Source organism: Pocillopora verrucosa, chromosome 12, assembly GCF_036669915.1.
Source record: "Pocillopora verrucosa isolate sample1 chromosome 12, ASM3666991v2, whole genome shotgun sequence".
Taxonomy (NCBI): Eukaryota; Metazoa; Cnidaria; class Anthozoa; order Scleractinia; family Pocilloporidae; genus Pocillopora; species Pocillopora verrucosa.
In genome coordinates, this window is record NC_089323.1 from 10470492 (window position 1) to 10485216 (window position 14725).

At 36.6% G+C, this 14725-nt stretch overlaps 3 protein-coding genes across 6 annotated transcripts in view; 2 read left to right on the forward strand and 1 right to left on the reverse strand.

Moving 5' to 3' along the window:
• Positions 1-221: 221 nt before the first annotated feature.
• LOC131783350 (intraflagellar transport protein 25 homolog) lies at positions 222-6588 on the reverse strand. 2 transcript variants are annotated; one of them, XM_059100086.2, is made up of 5 exons: positions 6424-6588; positions 5334-5440; positions 3897-3965; positions 2441-2484; positions 229-2184 (listed from the first exon to the last, which is right to left on the reverse strand). In XM_059100086.2, exons 1-5 carry the CDS (start codon positions 6513-6515, stop codon positions 2080-2082), a joined length of 417 nt encoding a protein of 138 aa, XP_058956069.2. In that variant the 5' UTR covers positions 6516-6588; the 3' UTR covers positions 229-2079. The 2 variants fall into 2 exon arrangements, with proteins under 2 accessions (XP_066015732.1, XP_058956069.2); XM_066159635.1 differs by lacking the exon at positions 3897-3965 and having other exon boundaries at positions 222-2184.
• Positions 6589-6657: 69 nt separating this feature from the next.
• Positions 6658-9731, forward strand: LOC131783341 (uncharacterized). The gene is made up of 2 exons (XM_066159619.1): positions 6658-7914; positions 8561-9731. The coding sequence occupies exons 1-2, from the start codon at positions 6709-6711 to the stop codon at positions 8978-8980; spliced, it is 1626 nt and encodes a 541-aa protein (XP_066015716.1). The 5' UTR covers positions 6658-6708; the 3' UTR covers positions 8981-9731.
• Positions 9423-14725, forward strand: part of LOC131783340 (endoplasmic reticulum metallopeptidase 1-like) — a 23274-nt gene continuing 17971 nt past the window's right edge. For all 3 annotated transcript variants that reach the window (XM_066159625.1, XM_066159627.1, XM_066159628.1), the window contains exons 1-5: positions 9423-9549; positions 10830-11003; positions 11373-11696; positions 12164-12402; positions 13372-13803. In XM_066159625.1, coding sequence (XP_066015722.1) covers positions 11375-11696; positions 12164-12402; positions 13372-13803 — 993 coding nt within the window. In that variant the 5' untranslated portion in view covers positions 9423-9549; positions 10830-11003; positions 11373-11374. The remainder of the gene's footprint in view (positions 9550-10829; positions 11004-11372; positions 11697-12163; positions 12403-13371; positions 13804-14725) is intronic.

Genomic DNA, 14725 nt, shown 5'->3' on the forward strand with positions numbered 1-14725 from the left:
CTTGACAAAAGAAGAGTAATCAGTCGGTTATTCCGGTTATATATCATTAAAGCACATTTTGGAAAGTTTTGTTAATACATTATAAGTTTACAATTCGTGAACCATGTCTGTAATCTGCTTGGATACTTTCTTTTGAATTAATTGAGTTACACCCTCGGAATTTAATCAGTAATCAAGAATAATAAATCCGTATATGTAGCACAAATGAAGCATATTTTAAACTTTCCATACGATTTTAGGAAACTACACTTAATTAAATGCTGATTCTCGATAAAATGGCCTGGCATAACTCGTTCATTATTTGATTACTTTGTAGCCCCAAAAACCCGGCTTATGACTCTGGAGGTACCGAATTGATGCATTTGATACACAAGGCACACTTTACTTTACTTTACACTTTATGGGGGAAGGTTAGAATAAAATTGCTTCACTACCGTAGACTGAGTTACAAATGTAAAAAAAGCGTGATGATACTTGCGATACCGCTGCAGTGCTCTACCAACTGAGCTAACAAGCGAACTGGGAGCCGGTCACTGTGTTGGTTCCAAATAAACCCGTGAAGTAGTGAATAAACGGCTGTGAGTATATGAAAGTCATATATTTGAACTGCGCCGGCACTGCACCGGTATCGCGGAGGTCATGGGTTCAAATCTCGTACAGGCCTGAATTTTTTTCAGGCCTTCTTTTCACTACTACTTAAGTAGTGTTCATTACTGCGAAGATCGCTTTCATATCCACGTCTTCATCCACAGTTCAAATATATGACTTTCATATACTCAGCCGCTTAAAAAGATTGTTTGGTATGGCCGTTGTTCGGTTTTAATCTTTGTAGCCAAAAAGCTACTGAACTTCAATCTTTATGTACACAAGGCACCCTCAAGGTGGAAGACTAAGGTATTCTTGGACAAAAAATTTGGAACTCCTTTTTTCTTCTTTTTCTCTGCTCACGTTGCGTGTATTCGATGTTCCGACACGTGCGTCGTTTTAGTCCGCTCTTTAGTCTTGCGTTCAATTGAAACAGAGTTCACATTACTTTTGGTTGTTATTTGATAACAATAAAACTTTCCATCCTTTTCCTTTAACAAAGTTGCGTTTTCATCCCAATAAATCCACCATAACTCTTTAAATGTGCATAGAAGTTTTAATCTATAACAAATTGTAGGTAATAAATTTTCTTTTTAAAGTGAAATTCTTTACGAATGCCGCCAAAAAAGGTTGGAATTAAATTAATTTATTCCTCCCGGCCCTCCAGCGCGGTGCTTTTAGAACGAGGAAATTTTTGTTCTTTGAGCACTTCGTGAAGTGTTTTTTTTGTAGAACGAGGAATACTCTTGTTGATTGTGCCCTTCGCGCGGAGCTTTTAGAACGAGGAATGCACTTCGCGCGGTGCTTTTAGAACGACGAATAGACTTGCTGTTACATTCCTGGTAGAGTGCGGAACTTTTAAGCAACTCCTTTGATAACCAGGAAATAACTGACTTTCAGAGTTTGGCCCATTGCTGTGGGACTGGTAATAGTCTATTTCCCATAGTGACAGTTCTCTTAGCTTCAACCTTCATTTTAATAATAAATAAATATACAAAGGTATTCCCTTTTTCCTAAAGTGGACACAATTATTACAACTATGTTGTCCAAGAAAAGGGTTTATTATTTCGCTTTCTCTTTTCGCCTTTTTTTCTTGGTCTGTTATTTTTACCCTCTAAATACCTGAATTGCTGCAAGGAATCGTCAGGATGAAGGTCACAGTAATACTGTCTAATAACTTAATCATGTCTCTACACATGAGGAAAATGTAACATACTAAAAGTTCTCAATGATAATAATAGAAAACTGAAGAAACTTTCATTTTGTCAAGTGGGGGGGGGGATGTTTGAGAGGGGACCTACACTCAATACTTAGTGTTAAACCAAGTTTTCCCAGAGGACAGTGACAAAAACCACAAGGTTTTGCATTACACCCATATAGAACTGTAACCAGAGGTCAACACCCTTCTGCTAAGAGATAACTATAATTATTTGCTTCATTCATGTACAGGTATTTACTTGTATTCACAACTTGTCTGAATGTGGACACTGAAGTTCAGTGCACAGCTGTGCCATCAACACTAACATTGTGAATGGAAACAAAATGGTCAAATCCACTTTTGATAAGAAATCTCAGATGACATGCTGATGTAACAGGAATCTACAAAGGAAAAAACATAAAAATATATCAAAATGTAAGAGCCCTACATTCACAATTAAGAGTGAATATTTGTATTTTTATACACTGATCAATTCTAATTCTCTCCCCCCCCCCCCCCCAGGAACTCACAACATTCAACTGAAAGTGCATGTCTTTCCATCAGAACACCCACATGGTTCAGACTGCCAGATACATATATTTTAGACCTGAAACACCATTGAAGCAGGATTCAATTTTCTGAATTCTAAATACTTACCTTGATCTCATCTCTCTGCATCTGACCCTCTAAATTTTCATACTCTGTCACAGATAACAATTTCACATTATTAATAAATTGCATGTATGTTTCATTGAATTTGTCAGTCTTAAATTCTACAGTCAACCACACTCTGCAATCAGTCAGGCCTGGGTCATGTCAATGTGCATTGTACTGTACTGTCGGTGATCGAAATCAGAGGATTATTTGACTGAATGTCCTTGCTTAAACTTGTTTTAATTATTTTGTTATCATGTTCATCATTTTTTCCTAATTGAATTTTCAAAGTAAAGTCAGGCTATCAATTGTATCATAAATGGTAGCCTTACTTTACATTGTGAGACAAATGCTTTAAAAAAAAAACCATTTACCTCTAATTAACCAGGATGAACAACGACATTTTCTATAAGAATTACGGTCAACTCGCCGACGGTCCAACTCGCCGACGCCAACTCGCCGACGTATAAAATCGAGTAGAAACGTCGGCGAGTTGGTCGTCAATCCAATACAACTTATTAGAAGTTAAACGATATTTAGTAAAAAAACACTGGCGAACATTGGTGAACATCAAACAGAAGCTTAAACATTGGCGAACATTGGTGAACATCACCAATGACTATAACAGCTTAAGACGCGATATTGTGCGACAACAACACCGTAAAGACTCATCATGTCAATCGCTCAGATTTTTAAACGATAACTTGGCTTTCTAGACAAGATCTTTAGTAAAAAGCATTTCTTTTTATTTGCAACAAAGTTTATAAGGATCTCAAGGCGAATAAAGGGAAGTAAACATCACCAATGACTCTATCAGCTTCAAACGCGAACGAGTTATTGTGTGACAACAACACTGAAAGACTCATCATGACAATCGCTCAGATTTTTAAACGATAACTTGGCTTTCTAGACAAGATCTTTAGTAGAAAGCATTTCTTTTTATTTGCAACAAAGTTTATAAGGATCTCAAGGCGAATAAAGGGAAGTAAACATCACCAATGACTCTAACAGCTTCAAATGCGAACGAGTTATTGTGTGACAACAACACCGTCAAGACTCATCATGACAATCGGTCAGATTTTTTGAGAAAACTTGGCTTTCTAGATAAGATCTTTAGTAAAAAGTAATTCTTTTTATTTGCAACAACAAAAAAAAAATCTGAGCGATTAACATGATGAGTCTTTACGGTGTTGTTGTCGCCCAATAACTCGTTCGCGTCTTCATTGGTGATGTTCACCAATGTTCACCGATGTTTAAGCTTCAGTTTGATGTTCACCAATATTCACCAGTGTTTTTTTACTAAATATCGTTTACTTTTCTGTATGTTTAGCTTATAATAAGTTGTATTGGATTGAGGACCAACTCGCCGACGTCTCTACTCGATTTTATACGTCGGCGAGTTGGTCCGTCGGCGAATTGGCTGGTTACCTTCTATAACATATCTATGGCTTCTTTTTACCTTTGTCCACAAGAGGTTCAAAGTCTACTGGTTCTGTTTTTGTACTTTTCTCAATGCAGAGGCTTTTAACTACAAATAAAAATTCATATGTGCTACAAAACCTTGAAGCTCCTGGTCTCTAATGAGCTGGTAACCCACATGTACCTGACTCCTCACAAAGTCTTTTCTCAATTTTTTAAATCACATTAAAAAAAAAATTACGTCTAATTTTTCACAATGTGGCACAAAAACAACGATGTAGCCCCTGTGATAAAACACAGGCATGCATAGCATGCAAGAGTTATTTTTTTGGCAGGGTGGGTTGAGATGGGACACTTTGCATACCTAATGTTTTCATTTTTGTGACAGGAAAAGAACATAACTTTCAAAAGAACAAAAAAATATTGCATTACTTCACCATAAGAGAAAGAAAAAATAACCTAATTTACCTGAACTCACACAGGTAGTTTTTGGTCTGTTGTTTCTATGGTATAATACTTCTAAGCAAAAATAGAATGCAGCGGTACCATGCTTATACTGTTGTCTCCTTAACACCCATTGTTTGATTTCGTCACACAATACGAGCTATTCTTCATTGAAGAGAGAGCGCGTTGCATGGCTAGAGACCAAATAATGGTTGCGAAAGGGACTATGCTTTCTACTGTTCCACTACCAGAAAGAATATCAAAATTATTTGTCTAAAGTTAGTTGCCGTAAAAATATCATTCTATGTAATTTTACTGCAAAAAGCAAACTGAAACTCTGTTAGACAATGCTGTTACTATAAATAATGAAATGCAGGTTATTTACATGGAAATGACACAAGATTGAGCAAAGTCTAATGTGGCAAAATGGAATTTGATGGGTGGTACAATTCAAACATGTGAAACATTGCCTACTGTTCATATAGAGCAATGATTGGGCATGTTCTGATTAGATTTTGGATGTTGTTTTCATGGTACGTGTTTGGCATGTGCATTGTAAGTAAAGGAGCGGAAAAGACACCTTTTAACTTTAAAAAAGGATGCAAAAAGTTAAATGGAAACCTTTCGTATCACAAGAAGTCTTGACCTTTTGATGAGGATCTTACGAAGGCCACAAACCATTGCCCTTATCAAATGAGCCCAAAATATTTGATTAATGTCATTATTTGTGCACAGCCCCCTAATTCCATGACATCATTTGCAAGAAAAGCTATGATTGGTACAAGATATCAAAATGTTGTGATATGATTGGTGTAAGATATATACCCCAATGCAGCAATCTGATTGATGTGAGATACATTACATACCCTAATGCAGGGATCTGATTGGTGCAAGAAACATACCATTCCACTCACTAACATAGAGTTATTTATTTATTTATGAAAAAAAAAAAAACTAAAAAACCATTAAATTGATAATGCCCATGTTACATTACACTAAACACAATTTCAAGATCTTCCACCATCATCCTCACCATTTGAAGATAGGAATTTTATATTTCCAATGCTCATTAATGCACTAAAGGTGATGATGAATTCTTGAGGAAACATTCCAGTTGTTGGCCAGAAAGTATCAAGGCTTCTATGGAGCAAAATAAAAAGACAATTAGTTCTGTTTTGGCTGATCAGGATGCAGCCATAGGAGTCACAGATGGTAAAATTTGAGACTCACAGATTACAAAGACCCTTGTTTGAAAATGCAAGAGCGTGACTATATATAATTTAAGCTGCTTCACATGACCTCTCACTTTGGCTGTAAGACTTCTAGATGGGAACTTGAGTTGATTCTAAACAAGCTTTTTAGCCATAAACAATTGACGGCTCATGATCTTAAAGGTATCATTCATCAACCTTTGCCTTAGAGTTTTCCATTTACTTATTACTGAAATGTACTATAATAAAGTAAAACCCTGCCAACTTGAAACCCAAACTAACTCAAAGAAGATCCAATTTTCCCTGGATTTGACCCTAACTTTTTCTGTCATTGGTAAAATTTCCACACAGCCCCATACTGTTGTAAAACAAATCTGTTTTCCCAATGGCAGTGTATAGTTTTAGTCATTGTTTTCTCTATCCAAGAACTGAATGCATAATGTAGTATGGAGCTGTGTGGAAATTGTACCCTGTCATTAGATATCAGCTAAATTAAACCATTTTCTGTTTCCCTTTGGAGTTTGAGTTTGCAGGGTGCTAACGTAGTTTTCAACTTTTGTGTGACATTACCAAGTACAGATAAAAGCAAGCATCTGCAAATATTGCGTTACTCCTCATACCTTTCTTTCCTTAAATCTTGCTTTTTAAGAATAAACAGATCATGCACATTCAAGAGGGTCAGGGGTTACCATGACAACTACTATCGCAAAAATGTTCACGATAGTATATGTAGAATGATTAGGTCATGGTCTACCAGTTTAGCAATTCCAAAAAGCATAGCATTACTGGGTTTCAGATAAATTGGAAGTGGTCTTGAAATATCTTAATTGTCCTTATCAAAACCTCAATTAACTTTGCTTGTTCGAAATTTGAAATGTTTGGCAAGATCTTCACCGAACGTAAAATACTTACCCATCAATGATATTTTCTGGTGGATCATTTTTATCAAATGATGTAGCAAGGGCAATAGTTGCTCCAGCACTACTTAAAGCCACGTCAAACATGTTTTTAGTGCTATTTTCTGAGGAAAACCCTCTATCTCGCAAGTGAGGGGTTCAAAACATCTCAAAATCGATTGCCCCGGGCCGAGCTCCATGCTGAATATGCGCAGCTTGGTTTTAATTGCTGACGAGTAGCATACTCATGTTCAAGATGGCGGACGTTTCATGCAGAAATTGTTGCTGGCATTGATAAGAAATGTTTCCACTAAATACGAAACAATTTTCTGCTGCATTCCTGGATGTAAAGCGTAATAGTCAAGGTTATAATGAGGAGGTCAGTTCAGTCGACAGGGATGCAACCAAGAAGCTACTGAGGCCCTTCCATATTCCCCAAATCGGGCCTTCTTCTATTCCACAATGTCATCATCTTAGGACCATGATGTGGAATTTCATGTGGAATTGTGCGAAAAGAGGATGTCATCCGCCCGCTTATCGTTTGGAATCAAGAGAAGACTCGCGAGTGGAATCGCGAAAAGCACCTGAACAATCATGTTCTTCAGTTCTTCCGGAATTTGAATTACATCGTATAACTTCAAAACGTAAAGCGCGAGAAGCAAACGAGCGACAGAGTGCGGAAAATATTGAACTTTCAAGACTAACTAAAACACAATATTTAAACAAGACCTCTTCTACAAGAAGTACTGATTCTTCTCGAAATAATGTTTGTTGTGAGGAAGCAGAACCACAAAACAGAGGTATCCTCCAGCAATCTAGCTGTGAAGAAGCAAATGTTTCCAACGAGACTTTTGTTAATAGCAAATTAAGTAAATCGATAAGAGCATCCCACTGGGATAGTGACATGAAATCTTCAGAGTCTGAACATTGTATTGTCTCAGATTATTTTGACAGAGAATCAATGTTAAGTCCAACTTGCAATGCACTAAGTGAGTTGGAAACCAAGGCGGATGTTAATGGTACATATGGCAGAGAAAGTTTGCAAAGCGATTTGGTCTGCAATGGTGATTGGTGGCTAAAAAGTGAAAATATTTCAAACCCCAAGGATTCGACTGCACCTCTCATTCCTTGTGCATGTAGCATTGAGGAAAGTGATTTTGTTGGCAAAAAGAAATTTTTAGAGAGATTGCTTGAGACAGAGCTTCAAATAAAGCCTTTGACTCCAGTTAAGGATGGCATATATAGCCAAAGGCCAGTTTCAAATACTTTTACCCTAAATCTGAACTTGGAGACAGTGATGTCTGTTCTCTGCACTGATGAGGAACATTCAAAGAATGCTGAACACAGTGATATTGATCTGTGTGGAAAGATTTCCATTCTGTATGGCATCCAGGATACAATAGTGTCAGTGGTTGCTAGTGAGGTGGTAGGAATGTATGATTATATTTCAGGAGCTGTGTATGGATTGAAGGGATGCTGTCATGATGAATCTGAATATCAGTTAAAGGTAACTAGTCTCGTAACTAGAAGGTTGGTGGCTTTGATGAACTAACATAAATGAATTGGTTGTACTAGACTCAGGTTAAATATAGAACAGGTTTCTAGTAGAAATGAAGGTCAGTGTCTCTTGTCAGTGTTCAGTCAGTGTTGTGTTGAGACTCCTGCCTGTTTTGTTGTATGATTCTGCCTTCTACAAAAATGTGTCTATGCTTGAAAATTGACTCATAAAAATTTAGCAGATTTATCATGTAGTCTAAGCTTTAGTAACTTTGTGTTTTGTCCAGTTCTAGGATGATTCGTCCTGCAATCTATTAGTTACCTTTTGTTCATAGTCAGTTCTCAATCAGGCTTTCCAACCAGTCCAGTTATAAAATTTTCTGGAACTTGTTGTCAAGGTTGTGGGGAAGTGCATGTAGTTCGTCTTTGTGTGTGGCTGTGGACGTTTCACAGTGGCATAGCTAAAGCCAGACATCTTTTGTCAGCTTGTCTTGCACTGTTTGCCAGTGGGCCCATGGAATTGGATGATATATCTCAGTAACTGTAGCTAAGTTGTTAACATATATTTATCAAAATTGCCATAATATTAAAGCTAGAAATGCTGTAATTTCATAAAGTACTTTAAATCAGTGCTTAGAATTTGTTTATCTATGTAGGACAAGAAGTACCCCCTTTCATCAAGTGCAGTGAGTTTGGACCTTAAGGAATTCATAGTTCATTTTCAACAAAAACTGAGAATGTCATCTCACAGTGTTGACAGTGACAATGACAATGACAATGTGTTAAAGGAGCACTCTCCTGTTGCCTGGTTACTGATCTCACCAGCTCTTGGAGTGACCCTTGACTGGCAAGTACAAGAGAAAGTCCTTGAATTTATAGAAACTTTGTCATCAGAGGAATTTGCTGATGAGCAAGCATCTGACAATTACAACAAAAGATGTTTTTCAAGCCAGTGGTACAATCTGTTGGTAGTTGTTGACCAATATCGTTGTTGTGAGAAGAATATTCCACTGATTGAGGTATTTGAGTTTTGCAGGAATGGTGAAATTAATGTTGTAAACTTTGACTTAACTTAAACGATCAGTCCATGTGAAACAAGCCTGACTAAAGAATGGAACAATCGAAGTATTGCTGGTAATGCTGTGCTTTGATACATGTATGTCATCATATAAAGTATTGATTACATTCATCTGCAAGGTTTTGTGTTACAGTATATTGTATGAGCTATCTCATGTAGCAAAAGTTTAACATTTGTTTGTAGCAACTCTCATATTTTTGCAAGATTTTTCAACTGGTATAAAGAGATTAAACTTCCTTTAGGAAGTGTTCAAAGATGAACTTTAACCTTAAACCCCTAAGAGTGATTTACTTCTAATTTCTCCTTACAGTATCAACCTTGATTCAAATGTAAAGGTTATCAGAATGTAGGAAATAATCACCAATTTAAGTAGTTCCTGATTGTCAAACAAATTCTCTTTGTCAGTAACATGGAAAATGTAAGGGCAACAGTGTGGAGACTATTAATACTAGTTAGAATGTACAGGGTAAGGAACTCAAAATGAGAATTAAGCTCTTTTTAATTTTCCTTGACTTGGCCAATCAATTACCCAGTTGAAACATTTTGAAGTGAAGGAGGAAAAAAAAGGTGAGGTTGCAGTTGTATTTATTAGTTACATAACAAGAAGTGCCATTTACTAAATTTATAGTAAGATCAACATTGTTTGGCACAGTTAAAGTAAACACCCCAAAAGATCTCCATGCGTCCAGCAGTTCCAGTTGCAACATTATGCCATTTTTTTTTTTTCGTATTAAAATATGCTGCTCTTATTGAGTATTGTTGTTTATCTCATAATGTACTCACTTCGAATATGAATGGCGATGTTTCAACTGCATGCTAGTAAATTTTATTACATAAACTGCGGTGTTATATAGGGATTTCCAGCCCTAAGAAAAGGCATAACAATACAGGTAAAAAAAAATATGTTTTTTTTCATGAGTGTTTGATATCGCTAATCAGCTGCTTACACGTCACTCGCCTTTTGCACCACTCAGTCATGTTGATGAATGAATGGCAAAGTCCTCACTGTTGTTTGTCAGAATTTCCTCAGATTATGGCTGCTAAAAAACCGAAAAATCCCTATCACTTACAGACAGTAACATTCAAACTTTCCTAGAAGGGGAAGAAAATCAAAATGTGAAAAGGAAAAATGAAAGTTATGTATTCAGTGGCTTTGGTAATAATGGGAAAATGGTCACTAAGAGAGTGGCAGTGTAATGTGGCCTTACATGTTACAGAATTATAAAATGTTTGTGTGCATCATGGATTCTCATGGGCTTACGTGTGAAGCCATATCAACAGTACAATAAAGTGGCAAAATTTGGAAGAATGTAAAAATGACGCAACTATTTGCCTTGGTTTAGAGGCAAGTACAAGAGTTAGGCTTGAAACTTTTTCCACTGACTGTCCTTTGACAGGGACATAAAATATTTAAAATTGCCATTTTAGCAGGATATGTTACAGTTGTAATAATATGTATCAAACAATCTAGATGAACTGTGTTCAAATGAACACTTAAAATTTATGACAGATTTCTACAATTCAGGAATGTTTGGAAGAGATATTTGAATAATCTGTGGATATAAAAATGAAAACAAGTGTGAGCAGTGCATAAGCCATGCAAGGGCACGAGGCAAAAGGAAGAAAAAAAGGGGAAGCTAGGAAAGGGTAAAGCAAGGCATGGTGTGCCACTGTGCCCAGAGACTCCACAAAATTCACTTAAATTATTTCACAATGGTCCATAATACAGGTTAGCCCCAGCATTTCATTAGACTTTCCTGACAATTTTTGTTTACTTACTTATACTCCTGTAATATCTTTATGTTATTATTTTAGTTGATTTTAGTTGATTTATCTTTTCAATCCAGATGGAAGGGAAGTGTTATTTCAGGCAGGTCCTGAACATCCTTGGCTGATCAAGACATATTCAGAGGTAGCCCCATACCCCTGTGCACAAGCTCTGGGCCAAGATGTCTTTCAGAGTGGAATCATACCTAGTGACACTGATTTCAGGATTTACAGGGACTTTGGCCAAGTACCAGGTATCTGAATTATAGACTGACACCTAGAGACTGATTGAATGACTGACTAAGTGAGTAAATGACTTATTGACTGATTGTTTGAATGAATGAGTGAATAAACAACTTGATGGCTGGCTTACTGAACAACTTACTGACAGATTGACTGACTGATTGAATGACTGACTGACTGATTGTATGATTGACTGACTTACTGACTGACCAACTGAATGAATGAATGAAATGCTCCTTAACTGACTGAATGACTGGTTAGTATTTGATCAATTCATTATTCACTGATTACCTTATTGACTGATTGATTGTAATCTTAGTGAAAATCTCTTTTGCATTGAACCAATCTGGTTAGTATACTAATAATTTTCTGATGTGTAGGAATGGACCTTGCCTATATTGCCAATGGTTATGTTTATCACACAAATTACGATACACCAGCTGCTGTTACTCCAGGCTCTATCCAGCGTGCTGGTGATAACATACTGGCTTTGGTCAAGAGCATAGTTAATTCACCATTTCTGGCTGACCCTGGAGAGTATCGTCATGGTTCCATGGTGTTTTTCGACTTCCTGGGAATTTTTGTGATACATTACCCTGAAAGAATTGGTTTGGTGATAAATCTGACATTGGCTTTTGTGGTAGTTCTTTGTCTTATGAAAAAATTCCTTCATTTTCTAGCAAAGAGAACCATCTTTGAAGAGGGTAAGGCATAATCTACAAGTAGATATCTATTATTAACATTCTACATTTTCTAAATTTTGTACAATGAGCTATGGAAGCATAGGCCCTAGAGCTGACCTGAGTACATCTTCTTTTCCATGTGTGAATTAATCATTAAAGTTTTGTAGTCTAAAAAAAAATTGAAGCTACACAAAATAAACAAGGTAACAGTGGGTGGTTTTTTTTTCATCCGCTCTTTTGGAGCATTTTGTAAAATGTGATTAGGTCATTTTTGGGAATGGTAAGCTTTTATATTCTGTTCATTGTTTCCATGCATGTTGGTAAAATTGTCAACATTTTCAATTTTCTGTAAAGCCAGTTTCCTACTGTGATAGGAAAAATGGCATAGATGAGGTGTGTCATACAATTTTTACAAGATTGTGAATCTTAAAGTACACTACAACTGAAAGCTGTCCTTAACACTCTTTTTAACTGTTGTTTTTCATCAGGCAAAGTATTAAGACTTTCATCTGGTGTTGGAGACCTTATCATCTCTCTGTTCATCCTATTACTCTCATGGATAGTTGGAACATCATTTTCTGTGGCTGTAGGTGTCCTTCTGACATACTCAGGTCACTCACTAACTTGGTACTGCCAACCCTACCTCATCTTGGCATTATACACGGCACCATCTCTACTGGGCATTGGTTTGGTTCATTTTGTCATTAAGAAGTCTATTGTGGCAAAGGTAGACACAATTTAATTGTCAATTTAGTGACAAGCAAAGAAAATATAACAATTTCCTTTCTTCTTATGACCAATATATTTGATCTGACAGTCACGGACTTCAAGACAAGCTGTTGATCGCCAAAGTTCCACCACATACTTAATAACATGTCCCTGGTTACTCTGGTCAAAATAATTACCTTTTGGCCTTTTAATGAACTAATTCCCACTCACATACTTTTGCTGCATCTAATGCCTACTTCAATACATTTTGAAACACCTGGACAGCATGGGGAGAAATGAGATGCTAGTCTCCCTAAGGGGTTAATGGGTCAACAGAAAAGTCTTTGTTTGTGCTCATTTGAATTTCATTATTTGTCTCCATTGAAAGTGAATTTTATTTTGTCAGGTTAAAGATTTATCAATGTCTTAATTCATTGGTTTGATTGTTCAACATATGAAAAGAACCAAGAAAAAAGGACAAAGAACCAAAATTTATATTTTCATTTTGAACTCTGCTTTCAGTTTCTTATGGCAGAACTTGTAGCACTTAGCTATGTAGTGTCCTCCTTTTCAGGCAGTAACTGGTAAAATTCATCACTAGTAGCACCTCTTGTTACCGCCTAAAATCACTTGATATTCTGGAAAATTCAACAATTTAAAGGATTGGTCAGAAAATTTAACATACCTGTTTTACTTAAAATAAGGGAGAACAGTGGCTATGCACACTTGTTATGCTTCCAGTGAAGCGGAAAAGGTTAAAAGTCAAATCAAGCAAAAAAAAACAACAACAATGGGCTATGCACAAGCATTTCCTACCAGTTTAAGTTTAGACTGCATCTTTTTTCTTGTTGTGGGATACTTTGCCATACTGCATCTCAGCATCAGCTTCAAAAATCTTATAAATTTATTGAGGACTAGTCACAGACCAAAAATGAAGATGGAAATTACATTTACCAAAAGATAGTGTTTTCAATGTTTTTTTCCTCAGGAAAAAGCTGTGTCAGAGAAGAAAGAAGACAACATTCCTCTCAAGGAAAGGATATCTAACCAACTTGTGAAGAAAGAAGTAGAAACATTTTATGCTGCTTTCCTTGTCTGGACAATAGTCATGTTGATAGTGTCATATTATCGCCTGGCTTCAGCACATTTACCATTGCTCTTCATCATCTTTCCACCGATTATACGAGTTGTTATATGGGACAATGTATTAACTGCAAAGACAAGTCATGAAAATGTTGGAGCGTTTTTGTTTATGCATCTCTTAGCTACACTAGTACCTGTTCAGTTCTGTATGTATTTGACATTTGCTATGTTTGATGTCTTTATGCCTATTATAGGTCGAGCTGGAACACAAACACCCCCAGATGTCTTTATAAGTGTCCTGTGTGCCTTTGGAGTTGTGCTGTTGACTTCTTATATGGTGAGTGTGCTCAGTGAAATTCAATCAATTTGCTGATTAAATACTGTTAAAATTCTGATAAGAAGATAATTAAGGGAAAGTTTGTACTTGAGCCAAGCAACCCCCCTGAATGTGATACCAGTCCATCACAAGGATAACTCCCCCAGAATTTTATCAGGCTTCCCTGACAAACTTGGTTGGTACCTTCTCTTAATTCTGGGCCCAATTGTTTGAAAGGTGATTAGTGCTAACATACAGTGTAGGTTTACATTTTATTCTTGGTTTCTTTATTCACTTGTTTAAAAGCCTTTTTTTGGGATAATTTTCTCTATGCTTTTTAACTCGTGAATTGCGCGCATGCGCAAGAGCGAGTTATAGATACGATGTGGGGAATGGCATTCGCTCGCTCGCTCGCTCGCTCGCTCGATTGGTCGATTCCTGTAAACTTTTTTTAGATTTTAGACTTTTAAGTGCATTTTATAGTTTTTGGCGAGCAATAAACAGACGAAATGGCGACCTTTGTTGCTAAGAATAGTGGTGGGGTGAAAAAGAAGCCAATGACAATCTTAAAAGAGTTTTTTTTTTCGTTTTAGTTTCAACAAGCGGCGCCAGCGACTAGCAGGCATGCAAGGATCCACACTGAAATAACAGAACAACCTTCGTTTTTCATAAAATTGTAATTTACAATCCTTGAACTTGAAAACATTCCGAAGATTCATTGAAAATATCACTTACTGCGAAGCGCTCGGAGTTTACAGATTTTCGAAAGCTTTTACTGTTATAGCGTGAGATTGAGGACAAAATTGATCATTACGTTTCGTCGCGTGTGTTTTTCCTGTGTGAAGCAACAGAAGATGCCGGCGACTGACGAAATAACAAGTTAACACGAAAATCAAATAACACCTAAACAAACAATTTTAGCTACCGATTTTCAGTGAATTTT